This window comes from Drosophila ficusphila, unplaced genomic scaffold, assembly GCF_018152265.1.
Source record: "Drosophila ficusphila isolate 14025-0441.05 unplaced genomic scaffold, ASM1815226v1 contig_106, whole genome shotgun sequence".
NCBI lineage: Eukaryota > Metazoa > Arthropoda > Insecta > Diptera > Drosophilidae > Drosophila > Drosophila ficusphila.
Genome location: NW_025063993.1, coordinates 9,061,525 through 9,076,654, shown reverse-complemented (window position 1 = coordinate 9,076,654; position 15,130 = coordinate 9,061,525). Strand labels below are relative to the sequence as shown.

At 48.1% G+C, this 15,130-nt stretch overlaps 4 protein-coding genes across 4 annotated transcripts; all 4 read right to left on the bottom strand.

The window, feature by feature from the left end:
* Positions 1 to 302: 302 nt before the first annotated feature.
* LOC108096150 (flocculation protein FLO11) lies at positions 303 to 1,828 on the bottom strand. Its single transcript, XM_043207747.1, has 2 exons — positions 1,793 to 1,828; positions 303 to 1,721 (listed from the first exon to the last, which is right to left on the bottom strand). The coding sequence occupies exons 1-2, from the start codon at positions 1,793 to 1,795 to the stop codon at positions 303 to 305; spliced, it is 1,422 nt and encodes a 473-aa protein (XP_043063682.1). The 5' UTR covers positions 1,796 to 1,828.
* Positions 1,829 to 3,234: 1,406 nt separating this feature from the next.
* Positions 3,235 to 5,084, bottom strand: LOC108096185. The gene is made up of 2 exons (XM_017197568.2): positions 5,046 to 5,084; positions 3,235 to 4,940 (listed from the first exon to the last, which is right to left on the bottom strand). Exons 1-2 carry the CDS (start codon positions 5,046 to 5,048, stop codon positions 3,333 to 3,335), a joined length of 1,611 nt encoding a protein of 536 aa, XP_017053057.2. The 5' UTR covers positions 5,049 to 5,084; the 3' UTR covers positions 3,235 to 3,332.
* Positions 5,085 to 10,474: 5,390 nt separating this feature from the next.
* LOC108096151 (collagen alpha-1(I) chain) lies at positions 10,475 to 12,499 on the bottom strand. The gene is made up of 2 exons (XM_017197533.1): positions 12,479 to 12,499; positions 10,475 to 12,370 (listed from the first exon to the last, which is right to left on the bottom strand). The coding sequence occupies exons 1-2, from the start codon at positions 12,497 to 12,499 to the stop codon at positions 10,475 to 10,477; spliced, it is 1,917 nt and encodes a 638-aa protein (XP_017053022.1).
* An 825-nt stretch (positions 12,500 to 13,324) lies between these two features.
* LOC108096152 (predicted GPI-anchored protein 58) lies at positions 13,325 to 15,129 on the bottom strand. The gene is given in 4 exon segments (XM_043207686.1): positions 13,325 to 13,429; positions 13,431 to 13,531; positions 13,731 to 14,079; positions 15,061 to 15,129. Coding segments are annotated over 4 exon segments (624 nt in total).
* Between the last annotated feature and the right edge of the window lies 1 nt (position 15,130).

Here is a 15,130-nt window from a genome sequence, read left to right as displayed (position 1 = left end):
GAACTAGTTTTTTCGTCTCCGCTTGACGACAGCTCGGCATTAATGCTTAATAATCGCCGGCTTTAATGGCCTAAGCTTTTTACTCTATTATGCAATATTATTGTTAAGCAAATAAGTGTGCTACCAGCACCAAAGATTCCTGTTTAGGGAATATTAATAAGGCAGTGGAATATTTTTTTTTCGATATTTTATTATTATACTTTCTCAAATTCGTTCCCCAGCAGATTCAGTCGGAGTGACCGAAAAACCCAGAGCCAAAAAGCGGGATTTGGCCCGGTTTGCTGGGGCATTCGGTGGAGCCTCTAGTAACGGTGACGGCGGAGGACCACACGCTTGTGGGTCTTGTAGCGGTATCCGTCGTTGGCGGAGTAGGAGTGGGCGGGAGCGGACTCGGCGGACTCGTAGCTCTCAGCGGGGGCGGAGTAGGAGGCGGCGGGCGCGGAGGCGGCACCGCTGTAGTACTCGGGAGCGGCGTAGCTCTGGGCGGGAGCGGAGTAGGACACAGCCGGGGCGGAAGCGGCAGCGGTGTAGGTCTGGGCGGGAGCCGAGTAGCTCTGGGCGGGGGCAGCGTAGGACACAGCCGGAGCGGAGGCAGCGGCGGTGTAGCTGGGAGCGGGGGCAGAGTAGACTGGAGCGGGAGCGGAGTAGACTGGAGCGGGGGCGGAGGCTGCTGGGGGCAGGTACTCGTTGGCGGGCAGGTGGCTCACATCACGACGGTGACGGCGGAGCACCACGCGCTTGTGGGTCTTGTAGCGGTATCCATCGTTGGCCGAGAAGGAGTGGGCGGGGGCGGAGGCAGCAGTCTCGTAGCTCTCAGCTGGGGCGGAGGCCTCGGCGGCGTAGCTCTGGGCAGGAGCGGAGTAGCTCACGGCCGGGGCAGAGGCGGCAGCGGTGTAGGTGGCAACGGGAGCAGGAGCGGAGTAGACCGGAGCGGGGGCAGAGGCTGCGGGGGGCAGGTACTCGCTGGTCGGGGCGGAGGCGGCTCCCTGGAAGGGGGGCAGGTAGTCGTTGGAGGGCACTCCGCGACGGTGGCGACGCAGGACGACGCGACGGTGGGTCTTGTAGCGGTATCCGTCGGTGGCCGAGAAGGTGTGGGCGGGAGCGGACTCGGCGGACTCGTAGCTCTCGGCGGGAGCGGCGTAGCTCTCAGCGGGGGCAGAGGCGGCGGCGGTGTAGGTGGCAGCGGGGGCGGCGTACGACACAGCTGGGGCGGAAGCGGCAGCGGTGTAGGTGGCAGCGGGAGCCGAGTAGCTCTGGGCGGGAGCGGCGTAGGAGACAGCAGGAGCCGAGGCAGCAGCGGTGTAGGTGGCAGCGGGGGCGGAGTAGGAGACAGCTGGGGCGGCGTAGGACACGGCTGGGGCAGAGGCGGCAGCGGTGTAGGTGGCAGCCGGGGCAGCGTAGCTCTGGGCGGGAGCGGCGTAGGACACAGCTGGGGCGGAAGCGGCAGCGGTGTAGGTGGCCGCTGGGGCGGAGTAGGAGGCAGCCGGGGCGGCGTAGGAGACAGCCGGGGCGGAGGCGGCGACCGAGTAGCTGGACTCAGCGGGGGCAGAGTAGGAGGCAACCGGGGCGGAGGCCTCTACGCTGTAGCTGGCAGCTGGGGCGGAGTAGGATGCCACCGGGGCGGAGGCAGCCCCCTGGCGGGGAGGCAGGTACTGGCTGGAGGGCAGATGGCTGACATCGGCGGCCACGACGGCGACGAAGGCGCAGATCAACAAGAATTTCTGCAAAAAGAGTAGAAGGTACATGCTGATTAGGTTGGTATCCTCGGGGAGGACTAGATCCTGGCTAGTACCATTTTGCTGGGTGCTCGGCTGTCCAGTTGATCGGAGAATGCAAATGGAAGTGATGCTTTTACCGATGTTCTGCCGCTTATTTATATGATTCTAATCACCGGCCTGCGGCAGGAAATTTGCATTTGGCTATTTAATTTATGAATTTGTATTTAGTGACACCGCCAAAAAACATATCCATTATAGTTTTGCAATCAGGTTTGCAACGGGTTTTGCGCTCTGCTCATCGGCAGCATGAACCAGTGCCGGGGGATCTCCCCTCCGCAGCCCCACCTTATGCCTTTAATATACTTGGCTTAGACTTAGTGGCCAAGATCAGGTTCCATTGTTCCCCCATCCGCACTTGCCAATTTCTCCCAGGCCAACGCGTGCCGATTCTGATCCACTCCAGCTCAATTTGCTTAATTATCGGCAATTAAATTGTGGCTTAATCAACTGGTACTAATCGGGTTCTATGACTCCGGTTAATAAAATCAGATGCTCGATTGCGGAGCGGAGAAAAGGCCGAAAACAGTTGGTTGAAAAGCGAAATGACCGCCGAAAAAGGCAATCAAATTGCGGAAATAAATCACGAACTCAATGCCGAAACAATACATCTGACTGTTCGAGCCGATTTGTATGTCAAAAGCCTGAATGAAAACCTGAACGAGAAGAACTAAACACACTTATGGAAAAATTAACGATTGGACAGATCAAGTCTAAAGAAGCTTAACAATGTATTGGCCATAAATTAAAGCAACATAATTAATCCAATTTTTTTATAAGCTGGTAAGCAAGACTGCGTGGTTTAATTAGAAATGTAAAAATGCATTCTGAAATTGTGAATTATTGGATATAGTAGATTGAATTGGTTTTATATATAAAAATAATCCTCAACACCTTCAAAAGCCTCTTAATATTCTAAATAATTTAAATGTGAACTCAGTGTTTCTTTTTATGAAAGCTTTGATATTGTACTCTTAATTTGTATTGCTTAAAAATTCTCTTAACTCAGATATTCATTCGACAAAACAAATATCCCCCGTTTACTATAGGTAACCAATCTAAATGCGTCAAGCAGGCTTGAACTTTTTAAAGATGAGAGTGCGGAAGCATCTGCCGAAGAAGATTTGGAATTAATTCAATTATATGCCAAGTATCCATTGTTTGCTCAAGCCCACGTTTACGTTTATATAATTAGATCATGGCATTTTTGGCTCTCTCTTCTTCACTGCTCAACATTTGCTTTACGGTACATGAAAGGTGTCTATTTGGGATGTGGCTATAATTATCATAAGCTCTTCAAAATGAAGAATGAATGAAGAGCTTTTCATCAAACGTATAAATTATTTATTACCTATTTATTATTTGTTATTATTGCCATAGATTTTAAACTTTTTTTCAAACCTTTGTCCAAAACCACAAATGAAACACACTTTGAATTTATGGATTCGTTATCGTATTATTGTATTTGTTCGAATGAAAAGGAGGTATTCTAATAGTAAGGTCAGCACTCCAAAATGAGCACAATTCGATCACCTAGTGAGGCCGTTATCGCATCATTTAGTGGCGGCGGATCACAACGCGCTTGTGGGTCTTGTAGCGGTAGCCATCGTCGGCGAGGACATGGGCGGGAGCCACCTCCACGGAGTTCTCCACGGGGGCCAGGTACTCGGCAGCGGGAGCGGCCTGCACGGGGGGCAGGTACTCGTTGGACAGCTCGTTCACGTCACGACGGTGGCGGCGGACAACCACGCGCTTGTGGGTCTTGTAACGGTAACCATCATCGGCGAGAACGGTCTCGGGAGCAGCCTCAACGGGAGCGAGGTACTCGTTGGAGGGAGCAACTGGGGGCAGGTACTCGTTGGAGGGCAGCTCGTTGACATCACGACGGTGACGACGGACAACCACGCGCTTGTGGGTCTTGTAACGGTAGCCATCATCGGCAAGGATGGTCTCTGGCTCGGCCTCAACTGGGGCCAGGTACTCGTTGGAGGGAGCAATTGGGGGCAGGTACTCGTTGGACAGCTCGCTCACGTCACGACGGTGGCGACGGTAGACGACGCGCTTGTGGGTCTTGTAGCGGTAACCATCATCGGCCAACTCGTGGGCGGGCTCAGCCTCAACCTCGACGGGAGCGGGGGCAGCCAACTGAACGGGGGCGGCGATCTGGACGGGAGCGGGAGCTGGGGCAACAACCTGGACGGGAGCGGCAACTGGGGGCAGGTACTCGTTGGAAGGAGCAGCCTGTGCTGGGGGCAGGTACTCGTTGGAGGGCAGGTGGCTCACATCACGACGGTGACGGCGGAGCACAACGCGCTTGTGGGTCTTGTAACGGTAACCATCATCAGCAAGAACGGTCTCGGGAGCAGCCTCAACGGGAGCGAGGTACTCGTTGGAAGGGGCAGGAACTGGGGGCAGGTACTCGTTGGAGGGCAGCTCGTTGACATCACGACGGTGACGACGGAGAACCACGCGTTTGTGGGTCTTGTAACGGTAGCCATCATCGGCAAGGACGGTCTCGGAAGCAGCCTCAACTGGGGCCAGGTACTCGTTGGAAGGAGCAACGGCCTCCTGGACAGGGGGCAAGTACTCGTTGGCCAGTTCGTTCACGTCACGACGGTGGCGGCGGAGCACCACACGGCGGTGGGTCTTGTAACGGTAGCCATCATCAGCCAGCTCGTGGGCGGGCTCAGCCTCAGCCTCAACTGGGGGCAGGTACTCGTTGGAGGGAGCGGCGGCCTGGAAGGGGGGCAGGTACTCGTTGGAGAGCTCGTTCACATCACGACGGTGGCGGCGGACGACCACGCGCTTGTGGGTCTTGTAACGGTAGCCATCATCGGCGAGAACGGTCTCGGGAGCAGCCTCAACGGGGGCGAGGTACTCGTTGGAGGGAGCAGGCACAGGGGGCAGGTACTCGTTGGAGGGCAGCTCGTTGACGTCGCGGCGGTGGCGACGCAGGACCACGCGACGGTGGGTCTTGTAGCGGTAGCCATCATCGGCCAGCTCGTGGGCGGGCTCGGGCTCGGCGGCCACGGGGGGCAGGTACTCGTTGGAGGGGGCGGCCACGATCTGCTGCTCCTGGACGGGAGGCAGGTACTCGTTGGAGGGCAGGTGGCTGACATCGGCAGCCACGGCTGCGATCACGGCGAAGGCGACCAGGAAGAGTTTCTGCAAGAGTCAGAGGGGTGAGTGTTAGTGGGCCTAGTCCTTTGGCGGTGGCTCGATCTCAATGGGATGGGATCCAAATGGGGGAGCCAAAGTGCCCGATCGTACCATATTGTCCGTTGAGTTGCTTGTTCACAGCAGTAAAACCGAAACTCTAATGAGGAATACGCAGAACCTTTTGGTATTTATACAGATTCTCCGCTCTTCGCTGGCCATTACAGAGCTGGCGTTTTTGGCCGCTGCCCGAATAAAAGACGTCGCTGCCGGCGTCGGCGTCTGTAAATTCGCACGATTTTGGCTTTGGCTTTGCGAGGCTGCGGGTTCTAAGCCTCTCTTCTGCGGCTCAAACCCTGAGACGGCCAACACAACACGATCGACGGCGGCTGCGACGCTTACATTCGCACAAATCTCAAGCTCGAGAGCAGTTGATGGCTAAAAAAAAGTTTAATGGCCAAAATCGTTCGCACGGATTCTCTTAATTGTTTTATTTAATCATATGCAAAAGATTTGATGGACATCAACGTTTTGGACAAGTCGAGCGTGCGCACACACCGACACGTCCGTATAAACTTGGCTCTCTCGCCTTGTTTACACCTCTTTGTGTTTGTTTTGCTTGCCTTGTTTCATTCAAGCCGCCGCTCGATTTAAATTCAAATGATGAGTTATATGTTTCAATCAAATTCGCTCACTTCAATAGGTTTGAAGCTCCAGCCGAAAGTCGATTATTTTGATCGCAGCCTCTTCTCTTTGTGGCGATATCGTCGCCGTCCATTAATCACAAAATAGGAACTGACCGAGCGCTGGCCATTCAATTTTTGGAAATATGATATAATTATGCCTGATGCCTATGAAAACCTCAAGTTTGTAAACACACTGCCGGATATTGGACTGAGAGCTCTTCAGAAAAGTCTATTGTCGATTCTGAGAATCAATTGTTTTACGCGGATGCAAGCTTATTTATTTAATGCTTTGGATGGTGAAAAGGTCCCTATGAATACCGAAGCCAAGTTTTTAAGGCACTTACTATAAAAAAGTAAAATATTTTGTAACTAATTCGCGTTCCGCAACTTGAAGTTTCTTCACCAAAACTGTTTGATGCCTAAAAGAGATCATAGAAGTATTTATATATAAAAGTTCGTTTAAAAGAAATTTGTTTATTTATAAGTCTCTAAATTTGGTTAACAACTAAACACCAGACTTGACATTTGGTTTGCAACTGATTTCTGTGACACTCCTGTTTATAACCTCTCACTAAAGAGTGTTACTTTGAAATCGAACATGGACATGCATGCGATGTTCCAATAAATCAAGTCGGGTTGATTGCACCAGTGCCTTGGGAGAACAAAATTAAGCTTATTTATGAGTTAACTTACTCTTAAACGCACGCTTCAGCTGATAAAAGGGGTTTGAATGTTCGATTCAGATTTATTGAGGCGTTTAGAGGGGAACGCAGTCCATCAATTCATGCTAATCAATTTGTTTGGAGCCAATGAAAACCGAGGAGTGCAGCAGTGGCAGCTGCTACTATTCGGCAATGATTAATGGCCAAATCGAAGAGGGGGAGTACATGTTTATTTTTGTGGCCATATTTCGGAGTATTTGCAACATCGAAGCCAAAAAGTCAGCCATGAAGCAAGGCTCGTTAGAGTTGCTAAGATCTAATCGGTTCCGTGAAACTGAAGGATAAACGATGACTAAGTTTGGATGGGTCACAGTAGAGCTGCGAAAGTCAAGGCCAAGATCTAAGGGGTTGCCTGTACTATTCTGATATTGATGGAGCTTTGGGTTGATGATGGTGATGGATGGTTGTCACGCGCCACCAATCGGCGCCTTTTGCTCAGAAGACGGCTCTTAATAGCACCAGTTTTGTCTAATTAACTCGGGTCATAAAGAAGCTGGCTGGTATCAAATAACAACTATATCATTTTTCCTATTTCCAAATGCATTAAGCTTTAGAGCCTTACAATTCTAGTTTTGTTTCCCATTGTTCGCCTGAGACAATCCATTTCATTTCCTGTGTGTGTGCAGCACTAAAAAAAGGTCGCAAACTACGACTATCAACGAGCTGAATTTATGGCTTTGCCAATTTACATTTTAATCACTGGCAGCATCGCGCGTTCTAGCACATTCTGCTTCTATTGTGGTCCAGTTGGCCATAAATGTTCTACACGCATGCTGCCAGTCAATAGATCACGATAACCCGGCCAACGCATCATCTCATCTGGTTATTATTTTTATATTATCCATCAGTAGTTCGGTGAGCCGGTCCGAACACTTAAAAGTTCCATTTCGGAATCGGTGTTTATGCTGAAAAATAGCAAAATATGCAAATTAGTGAATGGCAGCCGGGGTCCCATATTCGCCCCATAGAATGGGACAAAAACCGATCACAATGGCCACAGACAACACTTAAATCGTCAGTTTTGCCCGATAAGTAAGCGTGGGCCCCGAATTAGCGTAACCTATAAAAAGAAACCAGGAGAGCGGATCGGCGAAAGGAGACCTCCGACTGATTGTGTTATCGGATAATGGATAATGGATGGGCACGTTTGATCGCAATCCCCAAATGGAGTTTCCGAATCACTATATTCCAGATTCAGTCTGCCTTCGCTTTTGGTTTTGCATAATCCCACAGGCCGCGTCGCTCTGTCTAACAAAAACCATTTCGCCCCGGCTTAATTTATGCAAATTCTATTCTAATTAATATTATGGCCATTCGATTTTTGCTTAACAGGCGGCAACATCTTTCTCGTGGCTGCTGCCTTTCCTTTGTCTTAGTCTTTGTCTTTTGGCCGGCATAGTCACACGCGCTAGTTAATTTAGTTTTTAAGATACTCTTCCGAGGGATGTTTGCTCTAGGTGAACTAATCCATGATTTGTTATTTACTTAAACAAATATAGAAATTATAAAGAGCTCCAATTAATATAAAAAATAACAAAGAATAATTTTAAGAACAATATAGAGATGTTACCTAATTAAATTAAAATTATAAATACACATTCATAATATTCAATTCAATTTCTTTAATTCTTGTTTATGTTAAGGAACATTTTTTTTTGGAACCCCAACTTGTTTAATATGTAATTACAATTCTTCTACGTCATTCCATTTTTGTTTGTCCAATTAAGCTCGTTCTATGTACTAAATCAAGCTGTTTATTTTTACGGTAAAGAGTAAGGCATTGTCGATACAGAAAGACCTCGATCTCCACTAGCCAAGTACACGTTTTAGTCTTTTATGATAAATTTTAACGTTTTTTTTTAGCCTGTGCTGCTCTTTTTTCGCTTAACTAAAATGTATGATAAATCATTCTTTAAACCCGTTTCCAAATCGCCCCACTCTTTTGGGCCGGCGACTAGAAAGTGCCACCACCGCGATGAAGCGCATCTCCAGCGCTCAGAAAACAAAACAAAACCGAAAAGAGCCAAATTATAAATATACAGAAATCAACGCCAGGCAACAGGGCAGAAAAAAAAAGAACTCCGCACACTTTTAACACTCGGCTCGGGGCCAATAAATAATGGATACGCGTGGCAGCAGAAATTTGGCAAGTTCCTTTCATGTAATTTCTGTTTGGATTCTAATTCTGAATCTAATTCTCTGGGGCTGCCCGCGGCTCATAGAGTGGTTCTCTGTTTGATGGCTGATGGATTCATGAGGCTTAAAGTGCGATCGGGCCTGAAATCGTATTTTGGGTTGTGGGCTGTCTAAAATTAATTATGTGGCTGCCAAGTGCTGAAAATTAATCATCCTCGCATGTGGAGCTCATCGATTTCTTCGGCTATGTTTAACGGATGACGCAAGGCGGAGTTACACGATATCCGATTAGATCTGATTCAAAAAATCTGTAACCACAGAGATTTAGCTTTAGGTTGAACATCTGGAGGGGCATTCAATAATGGCTACACAGAAAGAAATGAATGCATGACGTTTATTGATAATTAAAACTTGTTTAATTATCTCAAATTAAATATTCATTCCAAATAAATATTCAGAATCGTGGTGAAGTTATTAAATTAAAGTGCTCGGTTGCATATCAGCTGAATAAATGTGCGGAATAAATATCTCTTCATTGTAGAATTTTATTTTGAATAAACTTAATGTGATTAATTCAAAGTAAGCGAAATGTACAAGAGATCTTCAATTTTTAATCTTTTTTAAGGCAAAACCAATTTGTTTGATTTAGGTAAATCTGTAATTAAATAATGAAACCCTTTTTCTCCGTGTTCCTGGAAAAGTATTGAGTGACGGTCTGCAATATTTGATAGCAATAATTGCCAAAGAAGCGGGTGGCTCGCGGATCATTGAACTCCGAGCTGAACCCACTCGCTTTGCATAGCCACAAGCCGGCGAAGTTCGCACAGACCTCATCCAAAATTTATTTCTGTAATCAGCGGGCTTTGAATGCCCTAGCGGTCTCCGTTAATTTTATGCCGAGCTCAACGGAGGAGTTTGATCCGAAAGTTTGCCGTAAATTATTTTAATTTAATGCTACTTGTAGACATTTTTTTTTTTTGCCCTGTTGCGGGCATTTGGCTCACTTAAGCGAGCTAATTTCACCGGGGGAAGTGCGCTGATTTATGGGCCGCAGCTAAGAGCTTTCTATGGGCTGTGCATTGGATTGGGTCAAGAGCCGAGGAGATCGGCTAATCCGCTCTGACCTACAGTTGGCCAAAAATAGACGAACAATGGACTGCCTACATTTGATGTAGGGGTCCGTTCGCTAATATTGACATTGATGGGCGAATTTAAACATTACCGCAGCCCGCCTAAGTCTGGCAAAAATTAATAATCATAACAAAAAAACACAAAGATCGATGTCTAACATACGCACAGATTTTTATCCATGGATCGCAATATGCGATTGGCCAAAAACGGATACAAATCCACCGAATTTGTTTGGCCAGCTCACCTCTATGCAGTCAACTGGCCAAGATTTGCTGCTCGGTGAAACAATAGACTTTGTTTTATTTCTATTTTGATTTCAGTTGATTGGATTTGCATGAGAATCGAATCTAAATGATTGCATAAATTTATGTCGACAATTCATTTTGCCCATGTGTTTGCGAGCCTCTCTCGCTCTGAACTAGTTTTCTTTCCGCGTACCCTAATGGACTTCAAATATAACTCTTTTTTTTTATAAAAAGCCATCTCTGCCATTGCCAGAACTTTAATGCGATAATTTATTTGCACGTGTGTGGTTATGTTAATATGGGTTACAGAAGTTCTTTCGACGCAAACAAACCCATAAAACACATTTTATATAAAATATGGACTTCTAATGTGGAACTCATTTCTGTGTAGTCTGGTTTAAGTTTACTATGAAAACTTTCTAATGAAGCTTTACTTTTAAAGCCGTGTAAAATGCTCGACAAACTTCAAAGCAGCTTAAAGCGGAAAAGGAAATGAGCACAAAGTTTGGTGCCTGAAAGTAGGCTACATAAAATGAAACAACTTTGATTCGACTGCTCTTGTAGCAAATGCTGTAAAGTATATGATTTAATGTTGGGTATAATACGTTCTGTTATTTATAAACTTAAAACTCGAAGGTGTGCTTGGGCTTCTGGTAGTGATAGCCATCTTCACGGTAATCGGTATCGTACTCAGAGGCCGAAGTTCCCTGATCCAGATTCTTTCGCTTCGAACTGCTCCTGTGGGATCGGTGTTTCTTGGGAGCAACTACATAGGTCGACCGACGGTTACTGGCTGCAAAGCCTAGGAATCCAGATTGGGAGTCGCCATCTGCATCATCATCATCATCAGCGGGCAGCAGAATGGATCGTTGATTGGGATTGACAGATACCAAAGCCCTCTGATGTCCATGATGCGGATCGCTGTAGAAGTTTCCATCGATGATGTTGGTGTCCTGCTGGTTGCCCAGTGCATTTGTGGGTCCCTGCAGATGTGGCTGGCCAAAAACGTTGCCATTCAGCACATTCAGTCCTTGGTAGTTGGATCGGTTGGGCGGACGTCGGTTGTTGAGGCGTGGCACTTGTCCCGCCGCCAATTGAGCTCCCACAGAAGGATCAAAAATACCCTGATTGGGATCAAAGGCTCCCTGGCCAGCGGCCAGTTGAGCTCCTTGCGGTGGATTCACTGGATTGGGTCGCTGGTTGGGAACAGCCTGACCAGTTCCAAGTTGTGCACCCAAGGCGGGATCAAATGGTGCTTGTGCAATGGGTCTTTGGCTTGGAATACCTTGACCAGTGCCAAGTTGCGCTCCAAAGGAGGGATCAAAAGGTGCCTGTCCACTTGGCCTTTGGTTGGCAACACCCTGACCAGTTCCCAACTGGGCTCCTCCTAAAGAGGGATTGTATCCACCTCCAAGCTGTACATTGGGATTGTATTGGACTTGCACAGGAGCCTGAGCCACGGGTCTTTGGGCCACTGGAGCTTGACCACCAAAGGATGGATCAAATGGAGCACCGGCAGCAGCTTGGGCGCCGAAAGAGGGATCAAATCCTTGACCTGCTCCCAGTTGAGCTCCTCCTGCTAGTTGAGCTCCTCCCAGCTGTGCTCCTCCCGCAGCCTGTTGACCTCCAGCTGCGGCATTTCCTATGGCTCCCAGTTGAGCTCCCAGGGAAGGATCAACGAAGAAGTTCAACCGCTTGCCACCTCCGTATCCGCCAAAGTCAGGACCCAAAGGAGGACGCTGACCATTTCCCAAAACAGCCAATTGGCCACCGGGAACAGGAGCAGGTTGACTGGCAGGAAGATTAGCTTCAGTGGGAGCCAAAGCACCGGCTGGAAGCTGTGCGCCAACAGGAACAGAAGGTCCACAGCCCGGATTAACATTTCCTGGTCCAATAAACTGGCAGTTGGGTCGGAAGCCTGGCGCCTGGGCTCCTGTGTTCGCCTGGGCTCCAGCAGGATCCTGTGCTCCTGGCCCGAAATCTGGTCGAGTAAGGGAGTTCAGCTCCGAGTCCTGGGACTGCACATTGATCTGAGTGTGGTGATGGAACACAGAGTTCGGGGCACTGGCATACAGAATCCGACTTGGTCGACGGCGACGGTAAACCACTTGAGTGGCGGCAGGGGTGAACAAATCCCGATTGTAATCCGTTCGAGCGTGGGGTGTGCTGTGCTTGTAGTGGATGTGCTGGGTCTTCACCTCGGGCTTCTTGTCGTAGTGATGGTAGTGATCCACTCGCTGCTTCTTCGGCTCCTCGTGGTGATACTCCTTGTGGTGCTGTGGTTCCTCGTGCTCATCCTCCTTGTGGTAAACCACCCTTTCGCTGGTGTGCTTTTCCTTTTTGTAATAAGGTTGGTCCTTATCCTTTTCCTCCTGGGGAGGCAGATAGTGGGACTCCTCGTCCTCATCCTCGTGCTCCTTCGAGTGGTGGTGCCGCTGGTGCTTGTGGTGTTTCGCCTGGGAAACATCGGCCAGACAGACGATGGCCAAAAGGCTCAAAACCAGGACCAAAAGGAGTTTCTGGAATACAAATGTTTAAGGTGAGTTAAGAACCCCGACTTATCGTTGATCTCTAACCATTGCTCAAGTGCCAGTGATTCTGAGCAGCAGTGGATGCAACTTTTATACTCTCTTTGGATTAGGTTGCATCCCCACATCGAGCCCCCAAAATCCAATAAAAACTGAAAGCGAAACCTGTTGTCGAGCGTGAGAAATCGATTCCCCATATTGTGTGACCCATTTGTTCCTATTGAATAGCCGCAAATTAATTTCTATCGGATATTCTAAATTTAGCATATCGAAAGTGTCCCGTAAATTAGTCAGAACAAAACGTTCGAATTTATCGACCTAAGTACGCTGCACGGGCCGTGCAAAACAAATGGGTTCTTTGATCTCACTTTTTTGCCTAGCTTTAATGAAAGTGAAACTCTTTCCAAAAAAAAAAACAAAAGAAAAAACCAAATAACATCTCGTTTAAGAACCAAAATCAGTTAAAAAGATTTTTTATGCTGGGTATCAGATAATAGTTTGACTTTAACTCAAAGTATAATAGCTATTTCCGCATAATAAACCACAGATGTTTGCTTTGATTCGCAAATGTTTTGCTCGACTAACGGTCTACCATCTTGAGGTTTTAACAAAAGATGAAGTCATTTTATTTTTTATCTTATCTGAAAATGTTGCATTCTAGACTATCATTCTAACAAAATACATTAATAATGATCTAAGGTTGTTGCTCCTTGTATGACATTTTGTATTGTTATTAGTTTAAAATAGTTTCTTTTCCTCGTTTGTGTTTTGAGTATTTTTATTTTGGTAAAACTGTACCCCAAGGCATTCTTGAATAATAAGCTTATTATCATATTATCGTTTTTAGTAATTTAATGCTCAAATAAAACTGCATGTTTTCATAATTTTTGATTGCGTTTTTATTGTCGTATCATATTATCGTATTGGCATAATCGTTGGCGGTTCTTAAGCGCGGTGCTTGAACACGCGACGGCGGACGGTCTTGTACTTGTATCCCTGCTGGCTGGCGGCGGGCTGGCTGTAGTCGTATCCCGAGCGGGAGGGAGCGGGGGGCGGAGGCGGCGGCCTCGAAGACAGGTCCGGCGGCCTCGAAGGCGGGAGCGGGGGCGGGGGCGAAGGACTGCACGGGGGCGGGAGCGGGAGCTGGGGCGGCGAAGCTCTGCACAGAAGCGGAGGCGGCGGCGTGGTGGTGCACCTGAGGAGCCGGGGCAGCGTGGTGGTGCACCTGGGGAGCAGGTGGCACGTAGGACCTGGACGGAGCAGGAGCGGACTCAGCGGCGTGGAAAACTGGAGCTGGAGCGGCTACGGGAGCGGGGGCGGGAGCAAAGGATTGGATGGGAGCGGGAGCGGGGGGCAAAGGATTGGACGGGAGCGGGAGCAGAGGCGGCGGCATGGTGGTGCACCTGAGGAGCAGGTGGCACGTAGGTCCTCACTGGAGCGGGAGCAGACTCGGCGGCGTGGAAAACTGGAGCGGGAGCGGGAGCGGGGGCGGGGGCGAAGCTCTGCACAGGGGCGGAAGCAGCGGGTGCTGGGGGCACGTAGGTCCTGACCGGAGCAGGAGCAGAGGCGGCGGGCTGATGGTGCACCTGGGGAGCCGAGTAGGACCTCACGGGGGCGGGGGCGGCCACTGGGGCATTGTAGTTGTAGCCCGATTCGGCGGACACGCAGCCAATAACAGCCAAAGTCAAGATGAAGAATTTCTAAAAGGCAAACAGAACAAAAAAGAATATCCAAGATCCTCTGAAGATTCACAGCTGGCAGATCCTTACCATTTTCGCAGATCTGTTGGCTTTGAGGGCAACCAATCGAATAATATCTTTTGCCAGCAGCTCCTGTACTTTTATACGAATTAGCGAATCCGCGGCTCCAAACGGAAGTGCTGAGTATCATAAATCAAGCAAACGTTTTTCGCGTCGAAAAATTTGTTTAATTAGGCAAACAGATACCTCGACCACGGCACCAGATGGGGCTTGTTTTTATCAGTTAGGTACGCTGCGGAGTTTGGATTAAAAACTCTCATTTTTTGCTGTCATGCGGAATATAAATATTCATCAGAATACCCATATCACAGCTTTATTTATTTTTGGTAAGACAGTTTATCGCAAACCTGATAGTTTAGACCCGTCTTCGCAAAGCTTTTTTCATTTGCCAAAGCTTTTTCAATAACCAAACTGGAATGGTTTAAATGAAAACAGTAGCTGGAAGTTACTTAAAACTCGATCCAGAACAAGAGGTATAACAATTAACTGGTCATAAACTATCTGAGTTAGCCGTAAACTTTATCCATTTAGGAACTGCAGACAAACTGCTGAAGCTAATGACTTAATGTTCCGCTAACTGGATTGACTGATTGAATGATTAATTGCTTGGGGACGCCTCAAGATCGCGGCATCGTTTAAATTCACTGAGGTCTCAAACGATTCCTCCAGAGGTTAATGGCACTTGGAGCCCTTTTTAGCATAATAGTGTTATCTGATTTCTGTTGACGCCCTCTGCTGATCTTAAAACTAAACAAAGTCTTTGTTTATGTTCCTGAGCGTACTTTATTGTTATTTCTATAATTCGGGAATATGCAAATCGATCGAGTCTGGCATGCAAATGAACCTACTAAATGTATTTTTGCATTTCTTTGCAGAGATGGAGAATTAGCATTCGAATATAGTTGGCGTCGTGGGTTAAACCACAAACCAGTTGAGTTGGTGGTGGCTCAGAAATGTGGTTTTCATCTTCGTTTTTGGCTGATGATGCATC